Raw genomic sequence first — 19,078 nt, 5'->3', positions numbered from 1 at the left:
CAGATATGCACACTGCTGGATTGATCCAATATGTTACTTAGTCTAGGTCAGTCAGTTATGGTACATATGTTATTTGAAAAAAAAAAGTCTTAGAAAATGTTCTCTCATAAAGACTTCCTTTTCAGTCCATGTTTTGCACCGTGTTTGGCATAAGGGGTCCTAATACAGATTTAGTCTTTGTCTCCTATTTTATACAAGTAATAATTAGAATAAAAAGATATTATTTGTAATTCTGTGCCAATGTGAATTTCTGTTGCAGTGATTGGAAGTGGCACTAGATCACTTGTTAACCACCTAGAATCATAAATTCATAGAACAGTTTGGGTTGGAAGAGACCTTAAGGATCTAGTTCCAACCTGCTTGCTGTGGGCAGGGACACCTTCTGCTAGACCAGGTTGCTCGAAGCCCCGTCCAGCCTGGCCTTGAAGGAAGAAGACAGACACTTGGGGGGTGGGGGGTGTCTGGAAGACTGGGGGGCTGTTTTGGGTTTGGTTTTTTTTTTTGAGAGAGATTACTTAAATGGGGTTTGGGATATTAAATGGCTTTAATGTAAAATTTTTAACACGCAAACACTTCTTTATGTGCTTAAAGCATAAAATCTCTTCTTCAGTTATGGTGGGGGCCTGCTTAGAAAATTGTAGATACCTGTTTTCTTTCTGGAGGAGGAGGGCTTGAGGTAGAGAAATGGCTTCTTAGCATGTCTGTTGCCTTCTCTTTGTATATACTTTTTGTATCATAATCATAGCAGTGTCACAGACTGTTATATCCTGGACTTAGACTCGAAGATGCTATTAGGTTTTTTTGTGCTGACTTTCAGTGTATCAGGGAGTCTTGGGATTTCACCCAGACAGGACAGAGTACAGCGGCTGCGGTTTCACCATGGCATTTTCAGTTATCGGAGACTATGCTGTTGTGTGTAGCAGGCAGGCAGGTAGCAGGGTCCGAAATGAGCAAATGCTGGGGAAAGTGAGCTGGCTGAGAGATGACTCCTTGTTCTTACCAGTTGATTTGTGTCCCATCATACTCTTTTTCTGCTTCTGGAGCTGCCAGGAGCACTGCCATCTGAGGAGACAGTGGAAGTGTGACATGGCCATCAGGCATCTAATAAAAATAATTGTCCATATGAACTATTATCACTGGTCAGCTAGCTGCAACTGATCTCCGAATATGAACAATTTCTGAGATTTTCATAGAGCAAAAAAGGAAGATGATACATTTCTTTTCTTTGAAGTTTGAAAGCATGTTTAGTGTCTAAAGTAAGAGAGAGGACTATGAAGGAGGAGATTGTAAATCCTACTTCTTCCAGGTCTATTAGATAACCTAATAAAAGGTATAAACCTTGCCTCCAGCATACGTAGTGGCAGGCATTAAAATCATGTTAAAAGATTTGAAGGAAAAAAATCTTCCATGCCGTAAATGGAAGAACCTTCTGAGGGAAGGAAGCATGTCACAGGTCCATATCAAATTTTTAGCAATCTGGGTAAAGAAAATAGCTTGGTTAGTTCTTAGTATAATCTCCATACCTGTTGAATACTGCTTTTTTTTCTTGAGGGTCAGCAGTAGTTGGCTTCTGGCTAGTATTTGTGCTTGTAGTGCAGATACATGGGCTGTGGATTGTGTTGACTGCACGCATGCAAATTGATGTCTTTGCGTGTTCTGAAATGGAAGAGGAAGGAATAGGAATAGTAAAAATGCCAGTAGGTAGTAAGGAAAGTTTATGTATCCGGACAGTTGGCAAATACCTGTAGGACAAAAAGCTTCCCAAAGCATTAACAGGAACAAATAGCGTTTAAAGCAAGCTGACAAGCAATACCCGACACCCAAGTTTGTTCCTGTAGTATAGGTAACATAGAGTTAATATTGGCTAAAAAGATGGTGCAAAAAGGTAAATGTCAGCATAAAAGAAAGCTAAGCAAAATTATGCATATTATTTTCAGGAAGAAAATTATCCAATAAAAAGTCAATTTTAACACCTTTACATTAACGTGAAGTCAGAAGAAGGACCAAACAGGGCATCTCATTTTTCTCCCAGAGAAATACAGTTGTGGGCCTTCTGCTGAGGAGTTAAGATTAATTCTTAAGGAGAGAGGTTTAAATGGACTTTGTGATTTCTAAGAAGTAAAAGAAAGGAAATAAGGAACATGATGAAAATGAAAAGCTGTGTATAGCACTGTTACATTGGGTATTGTATGCATCACATCTGCAAGCTACACCTGCCTCTGCTAGCCCATGATTGAAACTGTGCTTGTTCAGTAATTGTGTACTTGACAGCTCAACATACTGTCACCACTTCTTGATGATGGCTTCTTACTCACCCTGTTGTACTACATCAGCATATTCCTCTTCAATACATTAGCTTGGTAGGAAAATGTTTCAATAAAATTATAAATAATTTTTCATGCAATGAGTTTACCTCCTCTTCCTGTGTAGATTTTTAGATTGTGATAGACAAGAAAATGATAGGGTACTCTAGATGAGAGGACAACTTCTGGGACAGGAGAAGAATCTCTTTAAAATAGCTAAGAAATACTAATCATAATGTTTGTGTTTGTACTGAGCAATGTGTACCCATAATGCCAGGCATATAATACCTTTCAGTTTAGACATGAACATCTTAAATTTTTAGACAAAATAAATAAATTTGAAAAAGTAATATGGGGGGAGGGGGTTAACTCCTCTATTAAGACAGAACTCTGTCTTCTTACTGGTTTATGAGTCATCAGACATTATTTTTTAACCTCCAAATAATACATACTTATTTGGTAAACAGAAAGAGAATAATTATATTCAGATACTTGCTTATGGGTGGAGTGGGGTTTCTTGTGGGCAAATAAAACTGCCTGAAGTACACGTACCAAAGTACTTTACACTTCAGTAAAAGGCTTGTTTGTTTGTGGGTTGGTTGTTTCGGGTCGTTTTAATGCTTCAAGTTGGAATTCCGAGAGCTGAAACGGAGTATTTGGTAACCGATCTGATAGCTCAGATGGGATTCCAGTAGTATGCCTCTTTGTAGGCATTTCTCCAGAGCAAAGGCACGTTCTTCAGTTTCTCCACTTGACCCTCTATGGGTTGTCCATCATGGGCATGCCCTGCAGATGTGGAAGATGGTTACTCAGTTGCAGACTCCAGATTTTCATCACAGCTGAAAGCTGGGGTAACAAAGCTGAGAGCCTGAATATCTCCAGGGTCTGGGGTGAAGTAAAAACCTGGGAAGAAGTCACTTGCAGTCCAGAGAAGGGGCATACTGGTAGTTTATTGGTTGACAAGAGCTTGATAGGGGAGAATCTAGGTTGACACTATGGTTGTATGCCTCACTTCAGGATGAGCTGGAGTTGGGAGCAGGTGGTTTTGTGAGCATATACGTGGGTATCCGTGGAGTTGAGTAATCCTCAACCGTGGTCTGAGGAGGATAGATTTGGGGGATGAGGCAGCAAGCCGTGTGGAGATGGGTAATGGAGTTGACAAGCCACTAAAAGCTAGGCATAGCAGGGGATTTCTGGAAAATAAGGGGATGCTCATTTTACCAGCACTTCTGAGCACTTGACAGACAGCCCTGCAGCTGCTGTTGGCTGGGTGCTGCCCAGCTCCTTGGAAGGACTGGTTAACTGGTCTCTGGAGCTTCCCAGTGGCCTGGGATGCTGAATGGAAGGGACTGCTTTGCGCCTCCCAGACAGGTTTGTTGTGGGGGAAGGGGATGCATTAGAAGAGGGGGAGAATGTGCAAGTGATGCACTGAAGATGGTAGAATGAGTGCACCCCAGGAGCAAACAAACTTTCTTTTTGAGTGCCATAGAACAGCTCCCGGGTTTATTTCTGGAGTTCAGAGTTATTTTGATGGCAACAAGCATTTCGTGTGTGCCTTTGTATAAAGGCTGGAATTTGTTTTGTTAGGAAACTTCAAGTGTCTGCGGTAAGCTGTTCACAGGCTGCAAGGAAAAGCAGCAGGAGGTATGGGTAAATCTACCTGGCTTTATCTGGAGGTTGCAGTTATATATGTTGTGACTAATGGCCTTGACATAGGGATGTCTTCTGCAGGTCAGACTGTACCTTAATCGAGTTCAACCAGGGACAGCTGTAGCAAATGCAGTGTGAGCACTGCATTTCTGTGTTCCCTAGTACTCTTAAGTCTGTGAATATGAAAGATAAATTCTTGGGTTATACTATGTTGCCTGATCCTAAATGTTTACACAAAACCTGTTTTTATTAATACCTTGATCTCATCTTTTCCTGAAGACTTGTCTCTTTTGAAAACATTTTAGGTATGGGACCACAGTTATTTAGAGAAAAATACTGAGAAATGAAAAACAGCGTATTCCTACAGTGAGATTACGCACACATTACTGACCTTCCCTTTACTCCGCTATGAGATTTAGCAATGCGTAATGATACGCACATTCGATATCCTCAATTAGAGAAGTAAGATTATGAAATTTGAAGCCAATTTCAATAGTTGCTTTTCCTCCTCTTTATTTACTTGTTCCTGTATGTTTGTGTGTGTTTTGGTGTTGAGGGGATGAGAAGAAGGAAGCGAGGGTAAACACTGCAAAATTTCCAGAGGCAATAAAAGTCAAAGAAGGAAGCTTTTGGTGTGTTGACCAGCATGGGGAGAACATGTTTAGGTGCCATGGTCATTTCAGTTGTTGGTAGATACAGGCTTTTAACAGAAAGTTTGAAAAGTGACTCTTTCTCTCCTTTTCCTTCTCTGTTATCTCTGTTCTAGATGAAAAGGAGAAATTTGAACCCACAGTCTTCAGGGATACGATTGTCCAAGGCCTCAATGAAGCTGGGAGTGACCTGGAAGCTATAGCCAAGTTTCTGGATGCAACAGGCTCACGACTTGATTATCGCCGCTATGCTGACACACTCTTTGATATTTTGGTAGCTGGCAGCATGCTAGGTAACCTGCAGTGTACCTGATACAGAATTTTGATGATCAGCCTTGCTTCTTTTAAGATTGATTCTGTCGTCTTTTACAAACTGGAAATTATAAACTATTACAGTTGCACTTACATAGATGTTTATTGCATCTTGTCTCATAGCATTGTTTGTTGTTTGTAGTGCAGTAATACCTAGGGACTTGATTGTGTGAGGAATTCTGCAAATATCACAAAAGGATACTGCTCTGAGAAGTCTTCAGTCTGTGCTGAAACAGCGTATAAAAGCACAGCAAAAAAATGCAAAAACCTAGCAGGGGAAACAGAGGAAATGATTAGCATTAAAATGTTGTGTACAACACTGCAGTTATTAGCTATTGCAAAGCTTGCTTTGTGGACGTTGCAACAAAGGCTAGCGAAGAGGAGAAGTGAAAGATGAATGCTTTGTGGATGTTCATGGGGCATTTCTCCCAAGTATTAGTGGCAGCTTGGGCAAAAACATGCCTTTCACCTTCCTCTGTATTTTGGGTAAGTTGGCACTTTTTCGTGGCCATACTGGTTTGATTCCTGCTTCCTGCTCTTCAGTATGCAAGAAGAAAAGATGTTTTTGTAAGACGAGGTAATGCAGGAAACAAAACCCAGTGGAAATACCCAGGAAAAAAGCCCTCAACAAAATAAGCCCGGAGAAGACTTTGCAGCAGTGTTCTGAATGTTTATGTGGGCCTGGTAAGCATTAGAGGGGCTAGGAGGATGTTCCAAGTCCTCAAATCAGTAACAGAGTGCTGATGCTTTTCTCTTTGGAAAGGATTTACATTATTGTGGAGTTTAAAGCAGTAGTTAAAATATGCGCAGAAGTTACTCTCCAACCCATACTTACTTGATCACACTTAGTGCTCTCAAAACCAGCTGAGATTACTTAGTGTGAACTGAATCTCTCAGTCCTGTGAGGTCAAGGTGCAGCATGTCAGCCATCTGTCCCTTCTGCCAGGTGCCACCACAGCCTTGCAAAGCTCAGTTGCCCCCTCTGTTCACCCCTCTTCGCTTCTTTCTCTTACCCTTGCCTTTTACCACAGTGATAACATAAGACTTCCTAGATGTATTGAAACTTGTAATTGTATAACAGTCTCTAAAGTAAGACATTGTTTCTTGACTCTTTCTTTCTTTCTTTTAGCTCCTGGAGGCACACGCATTGATGACAATGACAAGACCAAGATGACCAATCACTGTGTATTTTTTGCAGATGAAGACCATGATGCCATCCGAAATTATGCTCAGGTCAGTAAAGGCGTGGTTCATTACTGTTTTCCATTTATGTATCAAAGGGGATTACAGTGGAACATCTGCAGGCTGTCTAGGCTGCAACAGGTTAGTTAGAGGGCAATTGAAAATCCAGTTAACCAGTAATCTGCCCTAATTTATAAATTTTAGGTAAGAAAATAGGATGTCTAAGATAATCTGATCACAGCTGGCAATGCTTTCTTTTAAAGAAAGGAGTCTTATTTCAGTCTGCTGTTGGTTCAGTATATTTTTAGACACCATCCTGATTATTTTTGTTGACCATTTCTGTATGCAGCCTGAAAGATTTGTATGAGCGTACTTCTAGAAACACATGAATTGTGTCAAAAATATAGCTTGTATCAGAAATAGTGTGGCCAGCAGGACTAGGGAAGTGATCATCCCCCTGTACTCGGCACTGGTGAGGCTGAACATCAAATACTGGGTTCAGTTGTGGGCCCCTCACTACAAGAAAGACACTGAGGTGCTGGAGCCTGTCTAGAGAAGGGCAACGAGGCTGGTGAAGGGTCTGGAGAACAAGTCTTGCTGAGGGAACTGGGGTTGTTTAGCTTGGAGAAAAGGAGGGTCAGGGGAGACCTTATCGCTCTCTACAACTGCCTGAAGGGAGGTTGTAGCGAGGTGGGTGTTGGTCTCTTCTCCCAGGTAACAAGCGATAGGACAAGAGGAGACAGCTTCATGTTGTACCAGGGAGGTTTAGATTGGATATTTAGATGGAAAAAAATTTAACCAAAAGGGTTGTCACACATTGGGACAGCTTGCCCAGGGAAGTGGTTGAGTCACCATCCCTGGAGGTGTTTAAAAAGCATGTAGATGTGGGGGAACACGGTTTAGTGGTGGACTCGGGAGCACTAGGGTAATGGTTGGACTTGATCTTAAAGGTCTTTCCTAGTCTAAATGGTTCTATGAAGTATATGAATGACAAAAAAATATAAAGCTCATGCCTCCGAGCTTCAGTTGTGTAAGAGTAGCTCAAGTTAGGAGTTGGGCATATATTCCAAGAGCTTTCATTTCTCTTACATACGTGATATATAATTTCTTCTTGCAGGAATAAGGCTTGCACAAATAGGCCTGTGTGAAATAAAAACGCAACAAAGCCTAAAACATTGTTGAAGAGAAGCTAACATTGTGTGACACTCTAACGGATTGTGATTATTATGTGAGAAAATACAGTAAGAATTCTATTGAAAGCTTATTGAAAGTTGGAATCCACCATGCAATTCTGGATACAAGTAGGACTGCATAAAAATGCAACACCGTTTAAACTCCCATATATCAAAAGTCTATTGTTAATTAAGTAATGTATTTATCTTTAAAAATAACTAGTTATTATCAGGATGCTGGAGACAGTGAATGAAAGCATAAAAGCCACTGTCCCTGCTTAAGGAGTTGAGGGTGGTAAGTTGCTGAAAAGGTTCGTGGTTGATTTTAAAGGATGCAGAGTTCAGCATCTGCATCAGTAACAAATATTTGCTAAATGGCAGAAAGGTCCTTTAAAAAACACATCTTTGATAGTCTGAAAAAGTGAAATACACAAGATACACTTATTTCTGGAAAGGGAGTCAATATTATCAGCTTTATCATCTCTTACAAACAGGGTATTTACCTCAGGAAAATCTGTTATTGGTAAAAGCATTGTTTCTGTCGTCTTGAATTTTAGTATTTTTGGTAAATGTTTGGTAACAAAAATTGGCAGTACCAGTCCCTCAAGGAGAATTTTTTTAAAGTAAAAGGTCGCATGTTAGAAAATGGAAAGGGGAGGACTTACGGATCTGAAGTGAAATTTTCAGTGTATTCACTGCATTTCAAACCAAAAGACACAAAAATCAGTCAACATTTTGTAGTTAATGTCTGAAGAGATGTATCGTTTTATATACCTCACCAGTTTGTTTTTTTTTTCACGCGTGATGGGAAATAGAGCTCTTACTGTATTATAAAAAAGTGGTGTTAGACTAAAACAGTGTTTGGAGCTTCCTTATCTTCCAGGTAATTTCTTACTCTGCCTCACAAATGAACTAGTAGTGTGGCTTTTTTTTGTGGTTTCAGTCAAAGACTGAAAAGTTTTCAAGAAAAAATACTAAAGCTCGTGTTGCTATATTAGCAGTTTATTTGCTTATGAAGTGTAAATTGTCATTTACAAGGGCTTCTGAAAATACACAAAACTATGTTTGGAGATGTGAACAAGATGATAGCTTACATTTTCGTCTTACACTTTATTAGAATTCTGTATATCTCTGCCTCTCAGCATGGCCACAACTTGATTTTTTCACTTGTTCGACAAAGATCCTGCATCTATTGAAGATGCCCAGCAGTGCCTGACTGCCTCACTCCATTGGCTTACACCTGACAACTTCCCCAGAGAGCAGAGCCCTGCATTACCAGGGGAAGGGTGCAGATTTAACCTCCCTCTCCTTCTCCTTTCCCTTGCTTTTGATCTATGGATAGGGTGAAAAGTAGTGTATGGATGAAATTTTGAGAAATACGAAAAAGACCGTTCTTGAACTGCAGTAAATTCTGATTCATAAATTCCTCTGTGAAGCAAGAATTGCAAAACTTGTATTTTTCCACTCGTGAACAAACTAATAGAGAGGGATGTTTCGTGGTCTGCCATGAGATAGACAATGCAACACATAATTGCAGATATACTCCGCTGGCTGCTTAATTCCTGGAAACAATGTCAAAGAACTGTGGAATATTAGAGTGTGAGAAGCCAGTAGTGCTTCCTACTTTTTCGTTCCTTCTGTGGAGACAACAAAAAGAAAAAACTGTCTTATCATGGATTAGTCAAAAGATATTCTTTATGGATTCAGTAGTGGCAGTCTTGTTTTTTTGTAGAGAGGGATGGCTGTGATTGTTACAGTTTTTTAAGTTTATCTATGTTTATCTTTAGGTCTTCAATAAACTTATCAGGAGATACAAATACCTGGAGAAAGCATTTGAAGATGAAATCAAAAAGGTAATGTTGCTGGCAGTCTCCTCTTTAGTGTTAATATTTCTTACCCTATGTCTAATATAATTGTATATATACAAGTGTGGCACTGTTACATGCTTTATTTAGCTCTACTGGAAAAGAGGATGGAATCTACAGATGGTAGCTTTAGTGTGCAAATTTAGCTCTGTGGGAATACTGCTGACAGCACTTGAAGTAGAGTAATTCTGAATTAATGTTTCCTTTGGTTGCTTTGACCATACCCATCTTCTTATCCCAGGCTTTTTTGTGCAGATCTTCGATATGTTTTGGGGTGTAGCTCTTAACAAGAGGTGGTGTTACTGTCCTAACAGAACAGCTCTCTGTGATTTTCCCATAGAAGAGGTGCAAATCAACTGTGCAGAATGGCACCTGATGTACGAGTATTAAACTACTGCTGCACTGTGGAATGAATCCTAACCACAAGTTTTTGTATTCAAGGTCATAGATATGTGCAGGGGAAAGTCATCACCGCTGGCTGAGTTCTCAGGATTTGCCTGTTAAGACTGTAGTGGATATTTGTGGATATTGTCTTGGTTTGTGATACTGGATTTTAAGGAGGCAGGAGAAACCTGGGTGGAAATTTTTGAAAAACAAAATACAGATTTGTTTTGTCTGTTTTGAGTTCCTAGTAACAAATGTATCTTTTTCTAATGGTCTGAATAATAAACAGTGGGCTGTGCTGTAAGTTAACAGGCATGCTGATAATGGTAAAACCTGTCCTGTGAGTAAAATACTATGTCTGTTGAAAGCATTTCCATATTATTTAAACGTTAGAAAGATTGCTGCAGAAGTCAAGTGAGGGTAAGTGTGGAAGTGATGCCTTACCACCACCTCTTGTGGCTGAATAAATTTGGCTCAGATTTATACATTCTTGCTTATAGGAAAATTTTTTTGCACTTGTGGCCAGCATGCCTATCAGCTGATGCTGGTTGCTCAATACATCATTCTAAAGACCTAAATTTACCTCTGTCCCCACGAAAATCTAATGTTCTTGCTGTTAATTACTATAATCACTGACATGAGAAGCGCTGACTCATAACATTCAAGTTTCAGAGTGTTCAGCATATTAAGCAAATACCATGTCAATTCAAGCCGCCTCCTCTCTCTTCTGTAACTTGCTTGGCTTTGAACCCTCTTAAGTTCCTAAGAATTCACTTTGCACACTTAATGACAAGATGAAACTGGTTAATATATAATAATTTGACTCTTCAGCTGAAGAACAAGTGCCCCTGATGTAAAGTTTAGCCATATGCTAGCTTGAGAGAAGGAAATTATTTGAGGTGCAGAGTGACTGGAGCCATGCTACTAATTTAAAGCCATGGGAAGCATCCTAGTCATGGAAGTGGGGAGTCAGAGTGGGTTTGTTCACCTTGCAGACTGCAGGTCTCTATTTTATGTACGTGCTTTTTGTATACTTTTCAGTGTCACATTACATCTTACATGACAGATCATGGGATTAGGTCTGCATCGTGGTCCCAGGCTGAGGAGAATTTTTTTCTATCTGCCCTTCCTTCATCACCCTTAGTGCTGGTGCAAATCTCTGTGTGGCTCCTGGGGACCTGGCCTTTCAGTGTGGGTGCCAGGTGTGCCCTCTTCCTTGGTTATTGCAGTTTATCAAAGAATTAGAAACTAGAAAGGTGGTTGTGAAGGTCTTTGGGCCTGTGTATTGCACCTGCTCTGTCATTGCCTTAAAACCCTTGAGGACTGTTCATAGATGCCTTTTGCTTACCTTCTGCCTCCCCCTGCTTGTGTGAACCCACCAAGTGACTGTCATCTTGCTGATGAAGCTGCTGGGTTTTTAACTATTTAATGCTTTAACCCCTGTGTTCAATAACTTCTATAAGAGTAGGTGCTCATAGAGGGTCAGAAGATAGATAAATCAGTGTTTCTAGGTGTTTCTGTAAGATTTAGTAGTTCAAGGACTACTGCAGTTGGTGGTTAGAAAAGCAAAAGTGACTCCTTGATGTTGTTTCATGGGTTGTCCCAGCAATGGAAGTGATTTTTCTGGCAGATTCATTAGGCAGCTAGAGCACTTGGGGGAAAATTCGCTCTCCTCACAGAAGAAGTCATGCTGAAAAAACCAAAGGCAATACCAGCAGTTTTACTGTAAAAAAGCAGATGGTGTCAGTGGGACTTCTCTTTCAAGAGAGATTGTTTTAAATGGCAGTATTTGTACAAGTATTTGCTTTTTGTCTTCCAGTTCAAAATTCTGCCATTAGGACATTATTATTTCCCAGCACCTTTCCCTTTTTTGTCTGCTTCTGGCTTTCGGTTGTTTCATTTCTTAACTCTGTACCCCAAAAATTGCCAGTTGTTCTTTCTTCTAGTGACATAAGCAAATCATACCTCTGAAGTTTTATGTCTAAATTCTTTTGTGCAAGCAGTTTCAACAGAAGACAAAGATGATTAAGTGCATTGTTGACCTGCTGTTTTTTGACATAGGCAGTTTTAAGTTCATATGAGCGCTGCCCAGTATACTGGCATAGACCTATGACAGCATTTTGCAATAATTTCAGTAAAATTCTCAGTTCCAAATTTGTGTTCATCTTTCTTACGTATGTATTTCTGTTCAGGTCAGTGGATGAAGAATGCAATATTAGCTGTTTATATAGTATGTTTGCATGTTTAAGTAGCATTCCGTATAGGTGTTTTTATTATCAAAATTGGGATAAAGTACAGGTAAGTACATTTTTGGTCTTAACAGCGGTAAATACTATTAAATCATATGAGGCTGTCGTACGTACTGGGAGGTGTTACGAGGTCCTTTGTGGTCCTGTTTTCCTAATGAAAGAACCCTAAATCAACTTGGGACGTTTCATAAGAGGAGACTAACATTCTGAGATTAAATGGGGAGTAAATAGAGATGCTTCAAGTCAGCTAAATGAAAGGCAAGAATGGGTCAGCAGGTATCTGTTGTTAGCTGCCTTCTCCATTGCTGACAATTCAGTGCTGTCTACAAATGTGACAAACTATCAGATGCTAAACCAACAGATCAGTTCAGATAATGAAGATATAAGAAGACACCACACTCCTGTGTGGATAAAATTCCTTAATTTTCACTATCAAGGTTTCCAGATCACAAGAGGAGAGCAGAAGCACTTGTTTTTCTTGTATGCTTTTTAACATTGCATGTATGTCTTGTGCATATCTTTTGTGCCCAGAAGGCTTTTTCTTTAAAGGCAGAAATAGCATGAAACAGCACATTAGGTCTGGTCTTGTGCTTATTAGGCATTCTGAACTCCCACTTAAATAGGTGGGAGTTCTTAAAGCTATGAGAGAAGTACAAAATGTTGAGCCAGAACTGTGCATTTTATGTCTGGAATCAGTCTGTATCTGTAACAAAAGCAGCAAAGCCAGTGCTTTGCTAACAGCAGGGAAGCATCAGCTTGGAGAACTTTCTGTGGGTGATTTGGTACTATTCTGAAGTGACTTGGACATTCTGTGACTTCCCTGCTGAGGTATGTAATCATGATGGTAAAAGTAAAGCTCTTAAAGTAAACAGCGATAAAAATCTGAAACAACAGCTTTGAACTGAATGTTTTGTTCTTTTTGATGGTTTTTAAGTAGGTTCATTAGAGGTTTTATTCATCCTATCACCCAGTCTCCCTCTAAATCAGACTGTTTCACAATTGCTTGAAAGTATAGAATAATATCCTTGAACAGCAGAAAATGACATGTACATTTATTTGAGCTGCTTTTAAAAAATATTAGTAAAGCAAAAATTATGCTAGTAGCACCAACAGTGGTTTAAATAGTGAGAGATGTGTGGGAGATGAGATTGCTGCTCAGAACATACTGCAATGGGGTACAGTTCAAGAACCCTATAATTCAGATTTATGCTAAGAGACTTGCAAGATACATGTTTCAAAAGAAGGGGAAGAGGATGAGTCTGTGGACTTCATAGGTAGGTGATTTCAGGCCTTACAAAATATTTGAACAAATACAGATTTCTCAAAACCAGAGTTGATAAATATTTGGATGTCCTTCTCTTAGAATCCTTTTCTACCTTGGACTGCATAATTCTGGCTTTGCAGCTGAATTTCCTGCCGGTTTTGCTTTTATGACTCAAATCTGAAAAGAATGGGTGAAACTGTTCGTGATCTAGTCCTTACTGACAAAATCCAGTGGAGGTTATAGCTCAGAAGTATGTCAAAACCTGGTCTGTCGTGTTAAAGTAATGAGTGTGACCACTTTCTAATCAGAATAGTCATCTTTTGCTTGCATGGGAGCAGAAGGAAGAAGAGTTAAGTAGGCTATACAGAAATCTAAAGCTGTTTCCTCTTTGTTAACATGCTCAGTCTTAGTAGTTACAGTAAAGAACAAAAGGTCTAATTCCAGCATTTTTTTTCTTGTTGGGCAGATCTCATTTTGGTAGAGTATTATTGATAAAGTTTGTATAAAGAAAGCTTTAAATCCCCAGGCCTCCATTTTACACTAGGCTTATATTGAAATTCTGTAAAAAAGTCTTATTAAATGTGGCCCTGGAGTTCCTTTTCCTGCGCCATTATATGGACCAGTTAATTGCTGCATTTGGAAATTCAGCACACCGCTTCTCTCTCCTCCATATATTTAGAAATAATAATTCCATTCATCTGCATCCCAAATTTTCATACATTTTTTGGTTGTGGGTCACAGTTTGTTGAAATAAAACTACACCTTGAGATTTTATAGTTTCATAATTCTTCTTTTAAGCTAAAACTGCGTGTTGCAGTCATTTGGCTGAAGCCTGCTAAAAAAACCCAAAGGATTTGTCTGTGGCTGAATCATTCAGGCCTGTGTAAGCTGTAATTTTAAAGCTGATGTTATGATGTAAGTACCACCGAATGAATGAGGTTTTTTTAGTTCTGTTCGCTGATACAGAGCAGAGCTATTCATAAAACAAGACGTGAGTTTTAATAACTAACTTCATTATTTATCCAGGTTTTTAAAGTATCACTACATTCAGAAAGGTTTGCAGTTAATTATAGGTTGCTTAGGTATCTTGGAGAAGAGCTCTGACGCTCTGTGGTAACAAACAAGCACTGGAGTGTGTGATATGCTGTCCCTTTGTATGGGTAGAATTTGGTAATTAAGAAATACCCTTAATTTGGAAACTGGGTGGGAATTTTCCATCAGAATGAGCTGTTCTGCTTTGATTGCATCTGTTGCCCATTTGGAGAAGGAAAAAGGGTATCATGACAGCAGAAGGTAGTGAATAAAGTGCTGGTAGCTGAACAAGGAAATGAGAGTTCCATTTTAACTCCAGAAATGGATGTCTGCAGTCTTTTTTTTTTGTGTGTGTGTGTGGTGGCAGTAAATTTGGAAGTGAGCTTCTGATGGAGTCAGCAGCTTTTTGCAACGAATGAAGCTGCCCTTTGCTGTCTAGCCTCCTTTTTCCCATCACCCATATTGTGATTGCTAATGTGTTAACAGTAATGCTAGTGACAAAATCTCGTTTTGCACAACTTTTTTCCTGGTGTAAAGGAAAAGAGGTCTAATGTACTTCATCAATGCGCTTTCAAGTAATTAATTTTGACATATGATATTAAGATATTTAAAATAGACTTAATTGCCATTTTTGGACTTTTAAGTTAAATACATGGTTCAGATCTTCTAGCATTTAAGGTGTTAAGATTTGTAATCCTTCTTCAACCTATCTCTTTCCTCTTGTAATTAGTAGTGGGAATGGTGAGGTTTTAAAGCAGGTTTTGTTCCTGTCTGTCTTTTGTCAGCTTTATCAAGAATGCCTGAACTTTACATGTAATCTCTTATTTTAGCCAATAGAAAATCTGTTGTGATTGTGTTGTGTTCTCTTCCCCAAAAGGAAAACAGGAAACTTTCTCATCCTTCTTTTGTTTGTATAAGTAATAGTTTTTGTAAGCTAGAAAATACACTACAACTGTGCGGGGCTTAGTCCAAAGTCTGAATATGTGAATGGGCAGGCTCCTGTCAGCCTGTTGAAATCAGTAAGTCTGCCATCCTGTAATTTGTGGGTCTCGAGCCTTTACCAAGCATTTCTGGTTTTACCCATATATATGTATATTTGGATTGTCTCCCTGAGTAAGGCTGTATTCCACATGCTTACATTCTTACAAAAAGTGAAATTACAAGAATCGGTGAAATAGTATTGCCATGTTTCAGGACAGATTTTGACATGTTTGCTATTAATTATAGTGGGACTTCTTGAGAAAGAAGAACTTAACTGTGCTAACATTAGTCTTGACTTGTTTTCATTGCCTATGGCTCAACTCTTTTTTTTTTTTTTTTTTTTTTTTTCCCCTTGTCTGACCCACAGCTTCTGCTGTTTCTTAAAGCCTTTACTGAGACAGAACAGACAAAGCTGGCAATGCTTTCTGGCATCCTGTTAGCCAACGGGACTCTTCCTGCTACAATTTTAACAAGCCTCTTCACCGACAGTATAGTCAAAGAAGGTAATTTTCTATATGGTCTTTTTTCTTATATCAGCTTTAATAGGGGATGTATTTTATTGCAACATATTTTATACATTGGAAGCTTGTAACTGTACAACAGAAATCAGTATTTTAATGCAGAAGCATATACAGACAGCAATGGCTAACTTTATGAAATCTAGTAAGAGGGTGGTCAAGTATAGGAAAAAGGCAACAAAAAGCAAAAACAAACCCCAAAGGAGTTATGTTTTTTGGAAGTTATACATGTGTGTGCAAAATTGTACAATATATGTGTTATTGTGATACTATAAAAGTGTGGAGTATAACATCTATTCCTGAGATATGTCTACTAGGATTTTTTCAAGTGTTGCCAATATTGTGTGAATTTGAGTGTGAAGCGGGACAGCGAGCACATACAGGCCAACTGGATACTGCAGAATAAAAAAGCCCCTCAAACCTTTATTTTTGCCCTCATACCAGTAGTGATCAGATTGATACACTTTCCCACGGACTTGTATTCACCATGTGATGAGTAACTGTTCTTTCAGTCTTAGGGTATAATGTCTTTTTGGGATGACTTTTTTTTTTTTTGTGGGTTTTTATTTGGTTACTTATTTATAGCCATCAGCCTTGGAGTCCTGATTTCCCACATGCTTGTTCAACAATGTCTCTCTCTGCCAGTTACTGTCTACCTGAAATAATTACAAATGCACTGTCAGTGCTGAACAGTTTACACAAAATCTTTCTGGTTTTGTTAAAGAACTATATATTAGCTAAAATTTATTCTAATCTTCATTTAAAAAAAACGTATTCTAACTTCATGTTCTCATTTGCAGCATGATAATCATTACATTTGTTTTCGAAATGCTGCAGAAAGAAAAGACACAGCTGCAGCTTTGCTCTGTCATCACTCGCAGCTTTCAGAATCAAAATTTAAGTAGGAGAAAATTCAAACAAGCACTAATCCATGTGTTAGGGTGATTGCCTGCAATTTTTTTAAAGCGTAGTCTGTTCCTAGTTATGGGGAAAGACAAGAGGCATATGAAAACTCGTATTTTTTTAAAACTCAAGCAATTTGTTAAATTTTAAATTTTAACATTTTAGGAATACAATTGTTATGTAGGAATCCTAGAACAAATTCCATTTGCATTATGGACTTATGTTTCTGGGAGCCCTAAACTTTTGTCAGGAGCTTACATATACTTTTGGTTCTTGGTTTATATATACTAAAAACATACCTGTGTCAGCATTGGAGGAAAAGATTTTTCAATCAGTGTCCTGAAATAGATCTTTTATGGAAGAATAATTAAAGATGCAAAGATAATTGAGAAACAGGAAAAAGAGCAAGGCTTAAAACAGGTTATAAAAATAAGCTTGATACATTCTTTGACTTACAAAAACCCATGCTGCCCGCAGGGAAAGTTAAAATACATGAGGAAATGATTAGGTGAGCTGAGGGAGTTGTTGATCAGCATGGGAATTGTAATATTATCAAGGAATTGGCTGAAAGTGAGATAAGGGTAGATTGCAGACAGGAGATCTGTCAAGTTTGAGGGCAGATACCAAATGCGTTTTAGTATTACTTATTTTCAGTGTTGTCATTACTTTTACTGTGATGTATAGGTGTAAAAAAAAATGTTGGGGGGGGTTGTCTCTAGCAGGGACAAAGAAGGGTCTAGACAGTGGTGGAACATCATCAGGGTTAGTGTACCCTTCTTGTCACCCATGCTGGAAGACCAGTGCAAATGCAAAGAGCAGCTAATGGCATTCATCTTACATACAGGAACTGGCCGGTGATAAATTTGGTCTGTAAACTACAAGTTTGAAAACGTCTGTGAGTAGTGAAGCCCTAGAACAATCTTCCTCTAATACTGGTACTGACATAAAACTTGTTTTGTTTTGAGCTAAAACTTGAAAAAGGGTTTAGGACATGGGTACTGGGACAGTGCATTGTGACAGAGACTGTTCCATTCAATTTTGGTATTGAACACGTAAGCCCCATGTTGGATATGCCGAACTGTGTTTGCAGGTTCAGAAATCAGAGGTGGAAGTTACGCCTAGGTTCCCTGCTGGTGGACCAGGCTTTGTGAGTCTTGACTGGTCAGCCTACGGTACTTAAAATTGCTGCATCATGCTGATTTCACTTTGAACCTGCTGTACACATGTAAAACAAGCCCGAAGTTGTATTTGTAGGCTTCTCTTGGCGTGGTTTTGAGCATCCATGGTTCCACATAGTTGTAATGCAAGATCCTTAAAGTAGTACTAAGCTCTAGAAATAAGGTTGCCAAAACTGTCGTAACAGTCAAGATCTGTAATGAATGTTAATGAAGTTTACACTGCTCTGGGAATAATTTCTTCTGTTCTTGTTTGATGACTCATTTAGTCAGTCCTGGAAGTAAAAAGAATGGATATCTATCTATAAAGTGCAATGACTAAGAATGATGAAGCTACTTCCTACCAGTATGTCCCATGTAGCTCTCGGAGCTTCAGGACTGTTTGGAGGTGAAACAGAAAACTGTAACAACCGGCTGTAGCATAGTATACCATTATCACCACTCTCCATAGCACTGTAAATGTTGATATGAGTGTAGTACAGAGAAGCATAACTGGCCTGTCAAGGACCTTTCTCAAGGATGAGCTGGGTCTCCATCTCAGACCGTTCAGCTTCCTTCAGCTCCCTGCACTTGCTACTCGCAGCCAAGAAGCCAGAGCAGAGCCGTGGTGGTGCTCTCTAGGAAACAGGAGGTGTGGGGCTAATGGTTTGTTAGCTTCCCTGGGAAACCTACAGCTAGCCGAGGTAGAGTTCATTTGATTTAATGCACAAAACACTAAGTTGTATTTTAAGGAAGGAGTTTTTCCACTTAAAATAGTATTTGTGCCTGGTCCTACCAGCTACTAAATGCCTCCTAGGAGGACAGGGTACAATCAGTTTCCTTTAAGTTGCAGTCATTTAACCCTGTTCCAGGACTTGCTTAAAAGCTCTTTGAAGATATGTTTTTTTCACTTCTTATTCCTAACTATCCTTTACTATTTTGTGCCTTCATTTCCATACTGATTTATTGTGTAACTTTTCCTTTTGCATTGGAATTGGTCTGTAAATTGAGGAGGTAGGAAAAAAAATTGCAGAGAAAATCTTTGAACAAGTGAATGGATGATGAGTGATACAAAATGAAAAGATTTTTCAAACAATCAAGCATACTTCAGAAAATTAATACTGCATGAAAGAAAACAAAAAACATTTCAGCTCTACATGTTTGGTCCCATTGTCATGAATGTATGGACATTCCATATTCTTGTAACCATGTTGTAACCTTGTAATTCTTACGCCCATCTCTAATTCATGCTGAAAATTGCTGAAGTGTGTGTTTCCTCTCAAACAGGGATTGCAGCCTCTTTTGCTGTAAAGCTTTTTAAGGCATGGATGGCAGAGAAAGATGCCAATTCTGTTACCTCTGCTTTAAGAAAAGCCAACCTTGATAAGAGATTGCTAGTAAGTACAAGATATTTTCAATAACCCTTATGTCTCCTTAGGAAAGAGAAGGAAATAAAATG

At 39.0% G+C, this 19,078-nt stretch overlaps 1 protein-coding gene across 2 annotated transcripts in view; it reads left to right on the top strand.

Annotated features, from left to right (window-relative positions):
• Nucleotides 1–19,078, top strand: part of BZW2 (basic leucine zipper and W2 domains 2) — a 56,523-nt gene that overhangs the window by 21,399 nt on the left and 16,046 nt on the right. For both annotated transcript variants that reach the window (XM_055803481.1, XM_055803480.1), the window contains 5 exons: nucleotides 4,720–4,896; nucleotides 6,045–6,148; nucleotides 9,057–9,122; nucleotides 15,412–15,547; nucleotides 18,907–19,016. In XM_055803481.1, coding sequence (XP_055659456.1) covers nucleotides 4,720–4,896; nucleotides 6,045–6,148; nucleotides 9,057–9,122; nucleotides 15,412–15,547; nucleotides 18,907–19,016 — 593 coding nt within the window. The remainder of the gene's footprint in view (nucleotides 1–4,719; nucleotides 4,897–6,044; nucleotides 6,149–9,056; nucleotides 9,123–15,411; nucleotides 15,548–18,906; nucleotides 19,017–19,078) is intronic.

Source organism: Falco peregrinus, chromosome 5 (assembly GCF_023634155.1).
Source record: "Falco peregrinus isolate bFalPer1 chromosome 5, bFalPer1.pri, whole genome shotgun sequence".
Lineage (NCBI taxonomy): Eukaryota > Metazoa > Chordata > Aves > Falconiformes > Falconidae > Falco > Falco peregrinus.
This window is presented reverse-complemented; position numbering and strand designations above follow the sequence as displayed.